Here is a 14,899-nt window from a genome sequence, read left to right as displayed (position 1 = left end):
CCATCCATCCATCCATCCATCCATCCATCCATCCATCCATCCATCCATCCATCCATCCACACACCCATCCATCCATCCATCCATCCATCCATCCATCCATCCATCCATCCACCCACCCACCCACTTGATCAATTCATATTGTCATCAGATACCACCAAGTCTCCAACATGTGTCAGACTTTGGCAGGTGTCAGGAATTTAAAGTCAAATAGGATCCAGTCAGGGACTCATAGCTGAATCACCTAGTAATATCAATATAAAGTGACAGTGGCCATAGGAAAGGCAGAGAAAAAAGACTGCGGAAGCAAAGAGAAGGGAGTCATTAGCTCAGTTGGATGGTAATTAAGGAAGACTGCATAAAAGAGGTGTCATTTGAGCTGGCTGTAGGAGCTGAAGAGGAGTCCTCTAGCAGAGGAGAAGAAATAATCTTCCAGGAAGAGCAGTAGATAGACAGGCCTTATTGCCAACCCAGTCAAACCCTTTGCCAGAGGAGAAGATAGACCTAAATTTAACAGGGCTACATTAAAAAAGAATTACTCCTGGCCATCCAATGGTTTAAACACCTCAGTGTGCACTTCATACAAACTCTAGTGACCCACTCCAGGTACTGGAGCCTGTACAAGTGATTGGAGCCCTGTGCTCAGTGATTGAGTGTATGTGTTGAGGATGTACCCTTGACCCCAAAAAGCCAGGGATGCTGAGCTTGTCCCTAACCCTTAGACAATGTCCAGGCTTGGGAGCAACTGGGCAGGCCCCCTCCTTTGAGAAGCCCAACTGCCTTACCTTGGAACCTGATGGTGTCATTGATGATCTCCAGTGTGTCGGCCACAGCGTTGTACTCTCCCACCTTCACCTCCCTGCTGTCTGTGGGGAGCAAGAGACAGTGACCAGTTAGATTGGGACTTGGGTTTGTGTCTGGGTGCTCCTATTCCAGCTCTTGCTCCCCTCACAGGCCCTGTGTATATTCTTGCAGGCTTCCCTTTCTCCAATGCCTCTTCTGGTTAGAATCACAAAACTTCTAACCTCATCTAGGCTGGAACATTCTCTCCTACTGTCTCTGTCTCATCAACTGGTTGTCCATCCTTTGCTTCATACCTCAAAGATGGGGAGCCCAGGCTCCCTACAACTGTACTCTGTCTGGTATCAAGTTCTTCCTGGCCACTGAGCTGAACTGTCTCCCTGTAACATTTCCCCTGCTCCACTGGCTCTGCCCTCTAGAACCACACAGATCACTTTTGCTCCATCTTCCCTAGGATAGGCCCAGATACTCGAAAACAAAGACAGGTCATTCTGCTGACATCACCCCCCAACTCCTCTTTACAGAGCAGCACTTCAATCTCCCCGCTCCTCCATCCCGACCCTTCCTTGGGCCACATTCCACAAAGTCAGTCTTTCTGTAGGGTGTAGACCCAAGGACTGACCAATGCACTTTAGGCATGATTTGGTCAGCAGCAAGTAGAGGGCACCATCCCCTCCCTCATTCTGGAGTTCACGTTGCTATTACATGCATCCTCAGGTAGAATTAATACCTTTCAGAAGCCACATTGGTCTGCTGTGTCATACTAAGCACAGTCTCCTACTGCCCTTGGCTCCTTGCACTTGTTCAGTGTGTTTTTAAACCCAAGTGATACGTTCAAATTTACTCTCATCCTTCTTGCAGTTCTTGGTGAGTTTAGTTTATTGTTTTGGTCATCGTCAAGGATAAAGATGATGAGGACTGGCCCAGAGTGGTGGCAGAAGAAATGGAGAGGGGGATCAGATTTAAGCAAGGTTGCTTTTCTCCAGGTAAAATCAGGACAATTGAGCGATCAAATGGGAGATGAAAAAGAGGGGCACCAAGGTCATCCGAGGTTCTGGTGGGGATAAGGGGTTTCAGTTCCCATCCTGAGTGGGGAACCCAGGAGAGGGGTTCAGATACAAGGGGAAGAATAACGAGTTCCATCTTGGATGTGCTGAGCCTGGGGTGCCTGTGGAGCATCAAGGCAGAGATGCTTTTGAGTCTAGAGCCGAGGGGAGAGGTATGGCTAGGGGGTGAGCTGGAGTCATTGGCATGGAAGCTGGGAATTGGAGTCAGAGGCAGGAATGAGACCCCCAGGGAAAGCGAGCCAAGTGAGAAAAGGAGAGGACCAAGTGCAGACTCTGGAGGAGCCCTGACCCCTGGGGTGGGCAGAACAGAGACTGGGAAGGGGTGGCCAGGACGCAGGAGCAGGGTGCTGGGAGGGAGTGGGCACCTTAGAAGCCAAGGAAAGGCACACCTTCACCACTGGCCGCAGTGCCACATGCCACAGAGAGGCTGGGAGAAGCCCCTTGAGCAGGGTCTGAGGCTCTGGCATCTGGGAGGATACCGGTGACCATGGATGAAGCAGATTCAGGGGAAGGTTGTGGTTACAGGGATGGAACAAGGGGCAGTGAGTTTGAGGGCAGAGATAGGCCCCCAGGGAAGAGCAGGCTTGAGAAGGGTGGGGAGCAGGTAGGAAGGGCTGGGGGTATTGACCAAGCCTCTATAGTGTGCTGGATCCGTGCTATTTTATGTACACTTTCTTACCTAGCTAAAACAGTGTGTGGAGTAGGTGGTCTCAGTCCCACCTTAAAGACAAGGAGATGGAGGCTCAGGCAGCTTGTGGCTTTGCCCAGGGCCCCAGTGGTAATAAGAATAGAGCCCAGACTCAAACCCTGGACATTTTCCATAGCCCATACTCTTCCCTGACAGGGGGCTGCCTCAGCGGGATTCCCGAGAGGTGACAGTTTGTGCCGAGTGCCCACTGCATGGTCCACCTGTGCCTCCTGAATGTGGGAAGCACAAAGAGAAGGATCATCCACCCATCCCCAGACGAAGGCCTCTGTGAAGTGCAGGTGGGAGCTGCAGACCCTGGCCAGCAAAATGCCTAGAGGTTACATAGGAATTCCAAGGCGCCCCCTGAGGAAATGCCTCCTGGGGCTCTAGCTCTAAGTGAATTTCTTTGCAGAAATGCAGGTGCGCTGCTGGTCCCTTAGAAACATTCAGAAAACAGAACAGGGAATCCCCTGGGCCACCCTTCTGCCTGTGTTCCTCTGACCGTGGGTGGTGGAAACGGGCTGTAAAAGTCACTTCCTTCTCCCCACAAGGGTCACCGCCATTTAGGGGGCATCACACTGCGCAAGCGGCTGTCGCTTGCCTGGGTCACCCGGCCCCTAAATGTCACATTAGCAGAATCTGCTGGGGGCTCCAGCATCCCTGCGCTGGCCTTTTGAAGTCCTGAGCCCTGCAGGTGCCCCAATCAGGTCCTGCTGCTCAGAGGAGGCCCTGATTTATTTATTTGATGCAGGGAGGCAGCGCATGAAATATGCAAGTTGATCAGAATCAATCATCAAGAGTGGGGAATGGTGTGGCTGGCACCCTACCGCACCCCGGCCACACAGCCTGCCCCTCTGACTCACACACCCTGCTGTATGCACCGTCCCATGGCACTGAAATAATACCCAGCTTCCCACTGACCGTAATCATCATAATCTCTCCCTGGGGGCAGTGTTGGAGGCTCACAGGCGCTTCACAAGTTCCTGCATTTAATGCTCACGGCAAACCATGAATTGGGCATAATTCATCCTGGGCTAAAGAGGCAGGAGGAGCCTCAAATAGGTTAAGTACCCACTCAGAGCCACACGCTCAGCAGTGACCCAGCGGACAACTGAACATGGGCCCCCTAGTTCTGAATTCAGCATACTTTTACCCCCATACTGAGCAGGGCTGCCAATCATTCAGCCCACATTTGTTGAGTGCCTACTGCGTGCCGGGCTCAGCTCACGGTATTTCATGATAAAGAATCTCTCAAAAGCAGCACTGCAGGTGGTGGGAAGTTAAAGTCACTCCCATGTCCTCGAGCCAGGTGGCCTTGGACATCCTGGATGCTGGAGAGATGTCTATACTAAATCCTGTAGTTTTATCATTTCATTCATTCATTCAACAAACATTACTAGATACCCATTATGTGCCAGGCTCTGTGCTAGGGGCCAGAGCTATATAGGGATTTTTTTTTTTTAAATCACAATTTCAGACCTTGCATGACTGTATCTGTAAACTGGGAACTTTAGAATTGATAAGAGGGTTAAAAACGAGAATATATGCCAAGTTCCTAGCTTGGAACCTAATTCATGGTAAGTGTCCAATAAACTATGGTCACTTTATTCATGATGAAAGTAACTATGGGCTCTATGTGAGGTCCCCAAGCACTCTTCGTATTTTCTTCCTGCTATCTGTTCACTACCATGGTTCCTCCACTTGGGAGGTAGCTTTCCCTCCCTTTACCAAGTTAACCTGTCCAAGCCCTACCCGCCTCTTCCAGGAAGCCTTCCCTGAATACTGTTCCTCCCATCCCAGTGTCCTAGTTGCTGTGGACTCAGGGCTCCGTGCATGACAGCTCTTCATGTTGAAGCCATGTCCTATGTGCGTCCAGGGCTTCTGATTCCTGCTGGTCAGCCTTGCTTCTGTTGTCCCAGGCAGTATAAAGTCTCATCCCCTGCACTCTGCTCAGGGTGCCTCCCGGGTCTGCAGATGGAAGGACTGTGTCCCCTGTATTCTTGAATTCACCCACAGTCCGGCCAGGTGGTGACCATGATAGGCACACAGCCCTCTCAGCTCTTGGCTTGTTGTTAACTCCTGTGCAAACAAGGTCAACCGGTCTATATCCAGTCTGTATCCAATCTTCTTTGGGGTGTAATAACTGCCATGGGTAGACTTGTCTTCTCACTTGGTTCTGGCTCCAAACTGGGGGAGCCAGAATGTGTCCTTTAGAATTTGATTGTTGTTGAAAATACTCACACTGAGACACAATGTATAACTTTGGGGGATGAAACAAAAGATGATCTCGGCTCAACAAAAATCAAAGATTCTATAAACGTACTTAATTATAGGACCCCCCTCCCAAACTCAGGCATAGGAAAGAGCTAGGAGACAGCAGCCTCAGAGCTGATGCTGGCTTTGCAGTCACTCTATGAGTAGCCCTGGGGAAGTCCCATCCCCCACCTGGGTCTTGCAAAGTGAGGGGGCTGCAAGGGAGATCTCTGTGGCCCCCAACTCCTGTTCAATGATTCTGCAACTGCTTGGAAAGGTCCTCCTCATTCCAAGCTAAAACCTGCTCCATGCGACTTCCCCTCATGGGTCCTGGCTCTGTGCTGGGGCCCCAGGTCACTTTGGCTCCTGCTCCTGACTGTCCGTCAGACTTGGAACCTGGCGACCACAGGCCTCAACTCTACTCTTCCCCAGGATGAACAGCCATTTCTCAGGAAGTGATTTTTCACTTTCACCCCATCCTAATCTACTTCCTCTCCCTCTTCCAGCAGCACCTCTCAGCAGCACAGAACAGAGAGGGACTTTGTGCTCTACTGTCACAAACAATATGCCCTTGCCACATTTTTCATACGTTTAGTTAACTCACCTTCGTTTTGAGATGTTTAACAGACTAGGTGGACACTGAGCAAATACCCTGGGGTGTAGCAACTGCCAGGGGTAGATGTGTCCATGATCTAGGCAAACTGGCCCAAGGGCAAGAGCTAAGTACCTGAGGGGACCCAGGTCATATACAACAGGCTGTCGGCCCTGGGGGTGCTTTTTCTCTTCTTCTTGGCGACCTCCCTCAGGTCCTTCAGAATTCATCTCGGGGCCAGGCGTGGTGGCTCATGCCTGTAATCCCAGCACTTCGGGAGGCTGAGGTGGGCAGATCATGAGGTCAGGAGTTCAAGACCAGCCTGGCCAACATGGTGAAACCCTATCTCTACTAAAAATACTAAAATTAGCCAGGCGTGGTGGCACGTGCCTGTAATCCCAACTACTTGGGAGGCTGAGGCAGGAGAATTGCTTGAACCTGGGATGGAGGTTGCAGTGGGCTGAGATTGTGCCACTGCACTCCAGCCTGGGCCACAGAGCAAGACTCCATCTCAAAAAACAAAAAAAAAATTCATCTCAGATGCCACTGCTTTCAGATATCCTTCGTAGTTTCTGCCAGGTAGACCTGAGTGCCCTCCTCTGAATGCCCACAGCTGCCTGTGCCATCCCTTATCACGCATCGCACCTTGCTGTTGTCTGTGTCTGCTCCTCATTGCACTGGGTGGGCTGTGGGCTCCCTGAGGGCAAGGATTGCATCTTACTCCACTCAGCCCCACCAACCCCCATACCCAACCGGTGCCGGCCAGCACCTGGCAGGTAGGGGGTCACTTCCTAGGAGTGACAGGAAATAATTGTTGAGAAACTTCAAAAGCACAAACCTTAGGACAAAAACCAAAAGGGTTTATCTACATCAAAATTAAGAACTTCTGCTCAGTCAGGACTTGAAGTGAGTTTACAGACAAGTGACAGAATGGGAGAAGATACTTGCAAAGCCTAAAGCCAATAAGGGATCGCTGCCTAGATTACATCAGGAGCTTCTGCAGACCGACAAGAAAAAGACAGTAACTTCAAAGTAAAAATGGTCAAAGGGCTGGGTGTGGTGGCTCACACCTGTAATCCCAGCACTTTGGGAGGCTGAGACAGCAGGAGGATCGCTTCAGGCCACGAGTTTGAGACCTGCTTGGGTAACATAGTAAAACTCCCACCTTCAGGAAAAAAAAAAAAAAAAAAAAAGCTAGCCAGGCATGGTGGTGCACGCCTGTAGTTCCAGCTACTTGGGAGGCTGAGGTGGGAGGATTGGTTAAACTTGGGAGTTCAAGGCTGCAATAAGCTATGATCGTGCCACTGTACTCCACCCCAGGCAACAGAGGGAGACCCTGTCTTTTTTTTTTTTTTTTTTTTAAAGGTCAAAGGATCAGAACAGACAGTTAACAAATGACTAATAAGCACAGAAAGAAATTTCCAAACTCATTAAGAATTAGAGAAATGATACTTAAAGTCACAATATGATATTACTTTACACTTTTAGACTGTCAAAAAATGAGTGATCCAGGAAATCCCAAATGTGGGTGGTGGGTAGGGACACAGGAATCCTCTGCCAGTGGGCATGGATATGGGCATGGCCATTCTGAAGAGCAACCTGGCAGGTTTTGGGCATGTTCAATGTGCACGCAGCTTTTGACTCGGCAATTCTGCCCTTGGAAACCTATCCTAAGGAAATTCCCAGTTGGATCCATAAAGGGACATGTATAAGGACATACATGATCTGTGAGGGTGGAGAGTTGAAAGTGACCTGGGTGTCTGTCCCAGGGGCCTCGATGGGTGAAGTGATGGATGCACCCCACCATGGCTCCTGCAGGGAGTAGGGAGGGGCCATGCCTAGAGGCACACCCAGAACCATGGAGATGTCTTCAGAAACAAAGTGCTGAGTGGAAAAAACAAAACTGAACAGAGAAGATACCTAAGCCAGTGGCACTGATGTACGTGGCAACACGCATCTTGTAAGCACACATACAAACACAATATGGGGTGTTTGCCTTTCCTTGGGGGAGGTAGGAGTGGGATATGGGAATAAATGAGGGAAATAAGGGGGATAAATGGACACACAATAGGGACTTTCATGGACCAATGACAATGACTGCCCATGGAATGAGGTGTGTGAATTGTGTCCTAAAGAAGAGCGATGGCACTTTTCTCAAGAAATTCCTGGGGGGAGAGTGTAAATCTGGGGTCATTGTTAAGAGTGCCCAGGAGAGGAGAAGGAAGCCAACAGTTGCTATGACCCTTCTCTGTGCCAGTCACTGAGACAGGAACATCACAGCCTCACATCATCAGCTTCTCAGTCACTCTCAAGGCAAGGAAAATGATCACCTTCTATTTATTTACTTATTTTTAACTGAAATGAAGGCTCGAAGAGACTAAGCTTCTTTGACTGTCTGCCAATGATCAGGCACGTCTGCTTCAAGCCTATGTACTTTCCACATGAGAGAGAATGAGTTCCCCATCACTGGAGGCATTCAAGCAGTGGGAATGTTGTATAGGAGAATCAGGGCTCTCTTCAACATGGAAGGTCGATGACTCAATGAAATCCAATATCTGTAAAATATACTGTCTTTTGGGTCACCTTTTTTAGGCTCTCTGAAAGGTAAATCCTGGAATATGAGGGCTGGGAGGTGTCAAGGCTAGGGTCAGGCTGGAAAACAGTCCACATTCCCGTGTGTCCTTTGGTTCCTGCAGATCCACAACCCTGCTGGTATATCCTGCAGGATTATGGACTATGACTCCACTCTTAATTATACCAAGTTGAGTGACAGTCTAACAAAATGGCCTTTCCAGACCCATGACTTGGTGAAGCGAGCTACAATTGCAGGCCTTCACAGAGGAAAAGGTTATTAAAAACCAGCCTCAAGAGTCTCAAAGTAGGGTCAAACTAGCCCTGAAAGTATTCCAGTAGGTGCAGGGAAATCATCTTCCTGCTTTTATAGGCACTGGCATTCGGCCAGAGAGATTATGAAGCCCTGGAGGATCGGGGACTGTATCTTATTCAACTTGGTTTTCCCCAAAGGACTTGGTAAAGCGCCTGGCAGATGCTCAGGAAATGCGCACTGAATACAACCGTATCTGTTACCCTGAAGACCAAATGGTAATTAATGTCTGCAAATGGGAAGGACAAGTCTCTCTTTCACTAGGTATGTTCTGAATGACAATTACGTCATTAGAGTGAAGGAAGACCCCTTCCCTTCAAATCAGGTGCCAAAATATAAAACTCCAAAGCCTGAGCCCTTTATGTTGCATAGAAGCAGTGTGAAATTCAAGCGCTTATCATTCCCCGAGATTCTTACAAATAGGCCTAATGAAGGCAGGGTCGGTGAGTTGGAGCGGCAGATGCTGAGTTTTCTCTAACAACGGCAAAAACAAGGCTCTAATCACAGCTTCACTCAACTTCCTTCCCTGCTGCAAATTCGGAGCCATGTTTAGACTTCGGCAGTAACATGGATACTTTTTTTCTCTTAAGGGGAAAAAAGCCAATTCTCTAGTATTCATTCTCATCTACACGTGGTGTCATGAAAATCAGCCATGGCATCAGGGAGGAGCATGGAACCTGGAGCTGAAAGGGGTTCAGGCCTGAGGTGTGTGCCCAACAGGATGCTAATACCTGCCTTACCTACGGCCAAGGGTGGCTCACTAAGAATAGCACCTGCCTGAGACAAGGGGAAGAAAGCATACAGTTTATTTGGAAGGTGATCCTAGGATGCACTGTTGGTGTGGGGAAGTGAGACAGGGAAGGAGCCAGGACAAGGTGCATGAGTGAGCAGGTTTCTTTGTGGGCAACTGAGGTTCGGTCCCACTGTGGGAGCTCTGGGAAAAGAGTCAAACACACCTGGGAGCTGCCTCACCCCAGGAGAAAGGATGCTGGGGTATTTATCCTCCCGTTCTCATCCATCACTGACACAGGGCTGCTCCTGGAGGCATTAACTCACTGGACAGCTCATCACACAGCTTGGAAGATAAGGCACCTCTGAAACCCTTTACATTTGGAAAACCAACTGTTGTGTTGATACGCACATGCCCCCTGCATTCTGGTGGCTCATTTCAGTCCTAAAATAACATAGGTCCCTCTAGTGGAGCAAGAGGATCAATGTCTGTTTAAAAAACATGTAGGCCAGGCGCAGTGGCTCACGCCTATAATCCTAGCACTTTGGGAGGCCGAGGTGGACAGATTGCGAGGTCAGGAGTTCGAGACCAGCTTGGCCAATATGGTGAAATCCCGTCTCTACTAAAAATACAAAAATTAGCTGGGCATGGTGGCACACACCTGTAGTCCCAGCTACTCGGGAGGCTGAGGCAGAAGAATCGCTCGAACCCAGGAAGCAGAGGTTGCAGTGAGCCAAGATCATGCCACTGCACTACAGCCTGGGCAACAGAGTGAGACTCTGTCTCAAAAAAAAAAAAAAAAAAAATCATGTAAACAGGAGCATCTGGATTTTATTGAAGGCCCAGCTGCGACCCTCAAGAAAAGCTGGACACAAATGCAGAGAGGGTGAGGGGAGCACACTTGTGCCTAGGTGTACGTGGGAATGTGCAGAGGAGCAAGCTGAGGTCCAATCCCAGCTCTGCCACTAGCCTGCTGTGTGTCCCTGGGGGATACTACTCATTCCTGGACCTCAGTTTCCCCATTTATACCATGAATTGGTGGAATGAGATCATTGTTAAGGCCCTGACCTGTATCACCTCCTACACATCATTAAGTAAACGACAGACATAAAAGCAGCCGGGAGTTTCAGCACTCCAGGGAAACCTGAATTTGCCCCAGAAAGGTGTCATAATGTTGACAAGGTGCTAATCATAATTGCTACTTACTTGCTGAGAAAAAAATATACTGCATATATAAAAATGTATTATATGTATAGTTATATATACACATACTTTTCCATTTAGTTTTTCCCATACTCCATGAAGGTAGATAGGATTATACTCCTATTTTACAGATGAGGACAATCAAGGCTCAGAGAGGCGAAGTCACTTGCCTGAAATTCTACAGTGAGTAAGTGAGCGGATCTGGGGTGGGTCAGCCCACAAAGCGCAAGCTCTGAGCTGCTGTTTGCTGTACTGCCTTCCTTAGAAATCCAGATATGCCTAAACAGTCACTGGAGCTGGCATGTAAACCTAACGTATGAAAAAAACAGGCAATACAATTGGCATGCACTGGTAGCTGTGATCAGCCAATCCTTGTTTTACAAAATACTCTCTTAGAATGATATAATTTTGAGAACTGGAAATGAGACAAGAGAATTTAGTTGCAATCACTCAAAAAAAAAAAAAAAGTATCTTTGCCAAGATGCTTACTTTGTTCAACCAATGAAGAAGTAAAACTTAACAAATGGAAAAATAATTACGTTTGCCTAAAATTACATCTTTTGTGCACGCCAGAGAGCTGACATGCGTTTCAATGACCTGCCACAGAAAGACGAATGGGTAAGTCTACAAGATTGCATTACAGTGTGATAGCGTGGAAGAACACCTCTCCTGATTGATCTGAATCCTGGTGGGATTTGTCTGAATGAATCTGAATAACTCACTTTAACTTCTTGCTTTCCCCTGGATGACACTGGGATCTGCTCAAAGTGAGTGAGCACAGCAGGCCCCACTCTTGTTTTGGGGTTTTCCAGAAACGCTTGGCTGCTGAAGAACACTGTATTGAAGACAGGTTCATCTAGTCATTTTGGCTCATCACCCCGCTAATGGCTGCACTGGTCTGCCTCAAGGAATGCCCAGCCCTGTTCCTCAAGGATGCTCCTCACATGGCCCCTGTCTTCACCTCCGTTTCCTCCTCATCACACAAATAAATTGGTCTGGATGGTTTCTGAGGCCCTTCTGACAGCAACAGAAAGTTCAACACATGACCCAGTTTCTTCAAAAAATAAATGGCCTATAAAAAGCAGGGGGTTATAATAGATGAAAAGAGACTAAAGAGATACTTCAAGCAGATGCAATGGGTGGAATTTGTGTGGATTTTCCAACAAATCATCTGTGAAGACACCTTTGAGATGATCAGAGGATCCACACAGACTGGGAAATTAAAATATATTAAAAATTGTTTAATGTTTTAGGTGTGATAATAGTACTGTGATTATATTATAAAAAGTCCTTATCCAGAAGAAATGCATACTGAAGTATTTATAGAATGAGATGAGATCATGTCTAGGAGCTGCTTTAAAACACTACAGCAAAAAAGGGGGGATGGGGTGAGTAAAGATGAAAGAAGATTGGCAAAATGTCGATAATGATTGAAACTGGGTATTGGGCACATGCGGGTTCATTATGCTGTTCTCTCTACGTTAGAGTCTGTTTGAACATTTCTAAAATCAAAACCAAAAACAGCTGGGTGCACTGTTGCATGTCTGTGGTCCCAGCTACTTAGGAGGCTGAGGTGGGAGGACTGCTCGGGCCCAGGAGTTCGAGGCTGCAGTATGCTATGAACGCATCTGTGGACAGCCACTGCATTCCAGCCAGGGCAACATAGTGAGACACTTTCTCTACAAAAAACACCAAAAACCCCACATCAATGCAAACATCCTCAGAATACTAACTTAACCCCCACCACTCGTAATCTCATAAGCTTTTTAGAGTCATGCGGGAAGACAGAATAGGCCAGGGAAGTACAGCTATCCAGGGATCCATGGGGGATTGGCTCCAGGATACCTTGAGGATACCAAAATCCCCTGACGACCAAGTCCCCGATATAAAATAGGGTAGTACTTGCCTATAAGCTACACACATCCTCCCATATACTTTAAATCATCTCTAGATTTCTTACCATGCCTAATACAATGTAAATAGTTGTTATACTCTATCACTTAGGGAATAACGACAAGAAAAAACAGTCTGTCCATGTTTGGTACAGATGCAATCATCTATTTTTTTTCCTGAATATTTTCAGTCTTCAGTTGGCTGAATCAACAGACGTGGAACCCATGGAGATGGAGGGCTGACCATGGTGCGGCTGAGAAAAAATATTCCAAATAGGTTGAAACGAATGTTTTCAGATAAGTGTTTTCAATTGGCTCTGCTTTCTTTTATCTGGAACATCACACTTGCACTCCTTTTGATGTATTATATTGCATAAAACAACATCCCTGAATCTAAATTTTATCAGCTAGAAAGAATAAGCATCAAAATGCCTACCTTGAAATTGAGTAAATTTAATGGTTCCCATTCTCTCCCCGTTCCGGAACACAACTTGACCCTAAAAACAAAACGAAACGAAACAAAACAAAACAAAACAAACAAGAATAAAAGAGAAATGCCACATTAGCCCGAACGCCACTGATCTCACAGCAATTCATTAACTGTACAATGCGATTATTAATACTGGAGGAAAAACAGATTCCCGCTGGACCACAGATGAAAATCAAACTAATTGTTTTTAAATTGGTTGTGACTTTATCTGGTTAATTTGAGGAGCACAAAATCAATAATGGAACTAACACATATGAATTGAAGCCAAGATAAGCATCATCATGATCACCACGACTATTTATTAAACACTCACGTGTCCTATGCTATAATGGGGATGGAGTCTTCTGGGGTGCTGGAAAGATGACGGCAAAGGTGGGGCCCGGCCCTGACTCTGCTCCCTGTGCCCCACCCACAAAGATGTGGGGTGTTGCTGAGTCTGTTTGGCTTGAGGACCAGAAGGGTGCTAGAGGTCTGCTGGTATTTCTTATTACGAACAGAGAATGTTTTTCTCAGTTTTTCCTGAATGGTGACGTCAGTCCCAATTATAACTGAGCTATGGTGCCGCAAAAAACTAAGCTTCTTGAGCCAGCAGGACCTGACTAGTGTCACAGGCAGCTGAGCGCCCCTCATTAGGGACCTTGGGGACTAAACATAGCATCATCTTCTGCATCTGCCCTGCTGGCTTCCAAATGCTTGGCTAAATAAACCAGAAATTTAGAGATGGAATGTCATCTCTTCTTTCCGATGTATATCCCACCTAAAATTCTGCAACCATATGAAGAAATTGACACACACTCTATCACTGAATCTTTATGCCAAATGTAGGTGATGAGGGGATGACCCCCATTTTGCAGATCAAGAAACTGAAACTGAGAGAGGTTATGGACTTCACACAAGGTCATTGTTTAAGCGAGGCTGCTGGGATTCAAATGCAGGTTTAATTTTAAAGTCCATGCTACTTCACTGCAGCATGTTGCTCTTGATCCAGAAGTAAGTTTCTTCCTGTCTTTCCATTATTGTGAAATTAGGAAAAGAAATGGTTTTAAAGGTAACCTGCTTTTCTCTCACCGTTATGCTTTTGTGTCATCAGGCAACAGCACAGACAATACTCTGGGTCCCACTGAAGTCTTGGGAGAAAACCCCAGGAAGCATTTTTCCTTAGGCAGAAACCTAAAGACTGAAGCCCTGCAGCTTCCAGAATAAAGGGGGATCACTCAACCTGATCCCAGAACGAGAAACACCTTCCAAGGCCACTTGGACACCTTTTCGAAACCCTGAAGACAGCTGTGAGTAGTATCAGTTTGAAACCAATGCCCACCGAATTCTATATTCAGGGGAAGGCAAGCAACTCCCTGGAGTGTGAAAACACCTCAGCCGAGGTGAGACAGGAGCTGTGATTTTATTTCTAGGGACAATTGAAAGTCACAAAACACCTTCTAAAAGGATTACTTTTATGTAAATGGACCACTTTGCCTGAGTGGGGAAGATTGTCCACAAAGAGAATGTTTTTTTGTCTGACAGGATGGAGATCTAATTTACCAATCTTCTGCCAAGCTTTGAAGAATTCCACAGGCGTCTAGATTTAAAATGTGCACAAATTCTGCAGACTCTTTCTTAGCGAAATTACAAAGTGTATGGAATGGTATTCAAAGCTTCCATGGAATGATACGGGAGTCGGGGGGGGGGAGAAGAGCCTCCCTTTACTTTGTGAACAAAACAAATCTTTGAAGTAAGATCTGTCACATTTTATTTTACTAAAAATAACTTTTTTACTAACAGGAACTCCTCCCATCTCCTTGATTTCTCCTTAATTTCTCAGGGGGTACAGTGGAAGTAGGCCAGCGTCTGTGTCTCACAAACTGGCTTCAGTCCTCTCTCAGGCAAGTTCCAGAACATCTCTAAATTATGGACCAAGCACAGGTCCTGGTATAGGACAGGTGCTCAGCAAATGGCAGTGGTAATTTTTATTTAAACATGTTTAATAGCAGGGAGCTGAAATCAAAAGATGTTAAGCACCAGAGAGCTTTCCAGTCCTTGGGAAGTGAGTTTCAACCGCCATGTGATTTCAACTGGCAAAGTGGAAACCACTGGGCCCCCAGCCACGATGTCTTCACCTCCCAGAATCATCAGCTCCCAAATGACTGACTTCCCAAACAACATGAGCCACTGTGCGTTCTGCCTACCGATGAGAGAAAGTAGAGGGCTTCTGTGACTGGGGTGACCAAGTGCTGATGGAGACACGGATGTGTAACTGGCTATGTTGAGGGTCTGCATCAGGGTTACCATGGCATCTGTTGGGTTT

General features: G+C 47.0%; 1 protein-coding gene across 1 annotated transcript in view; it reads right to left on the bottom strand.

Moving 5' to 3' along the window:
- GABBR2 (gamma-aminobutyric acid type B receptor subunit 2) overlaps nt 1-14,899 on the bottom strand; it is a 422,876-nt gene that overhangs the window by 106,168 nt on the left and 301,809 nt on the right. Inside the window, exons 8-9 of the mRNA XM_023202917.2 lie at nt 12,544-12,604; nt 783-863 (exon numbers count right to left, since the gene is read on the bottom strand). Coding sequence (XP_023058685.1) covers nt 783-863; nt 12,544-12,604 — 142 coding nt within the window. The remainder of the gene's footprint in view (nt 1-782; nt 864-12,543; nt 12,605-14,899) is intronic.

Source organism: Piliocolobus tephrosceles, chromosome 14 (assembly GCF_002776525.5).
Source record: "Piliocolobus tephrosceles isolate RC106 chromosome 14, ASM277652v3, whole genome shotgun sequence".
Lineage (NCBI taxonomy): Eukaryota > Metazoa > Chordata > Mammalia > Primates > Cercopithecidae > Piliocolobus > Piliocolobus tephrosceles.
The sequence above is the reverse complement of the archived record's forward strand: the minus strand, read 5'-3'. Positions and strand labels throughout refer to the sequence as shown.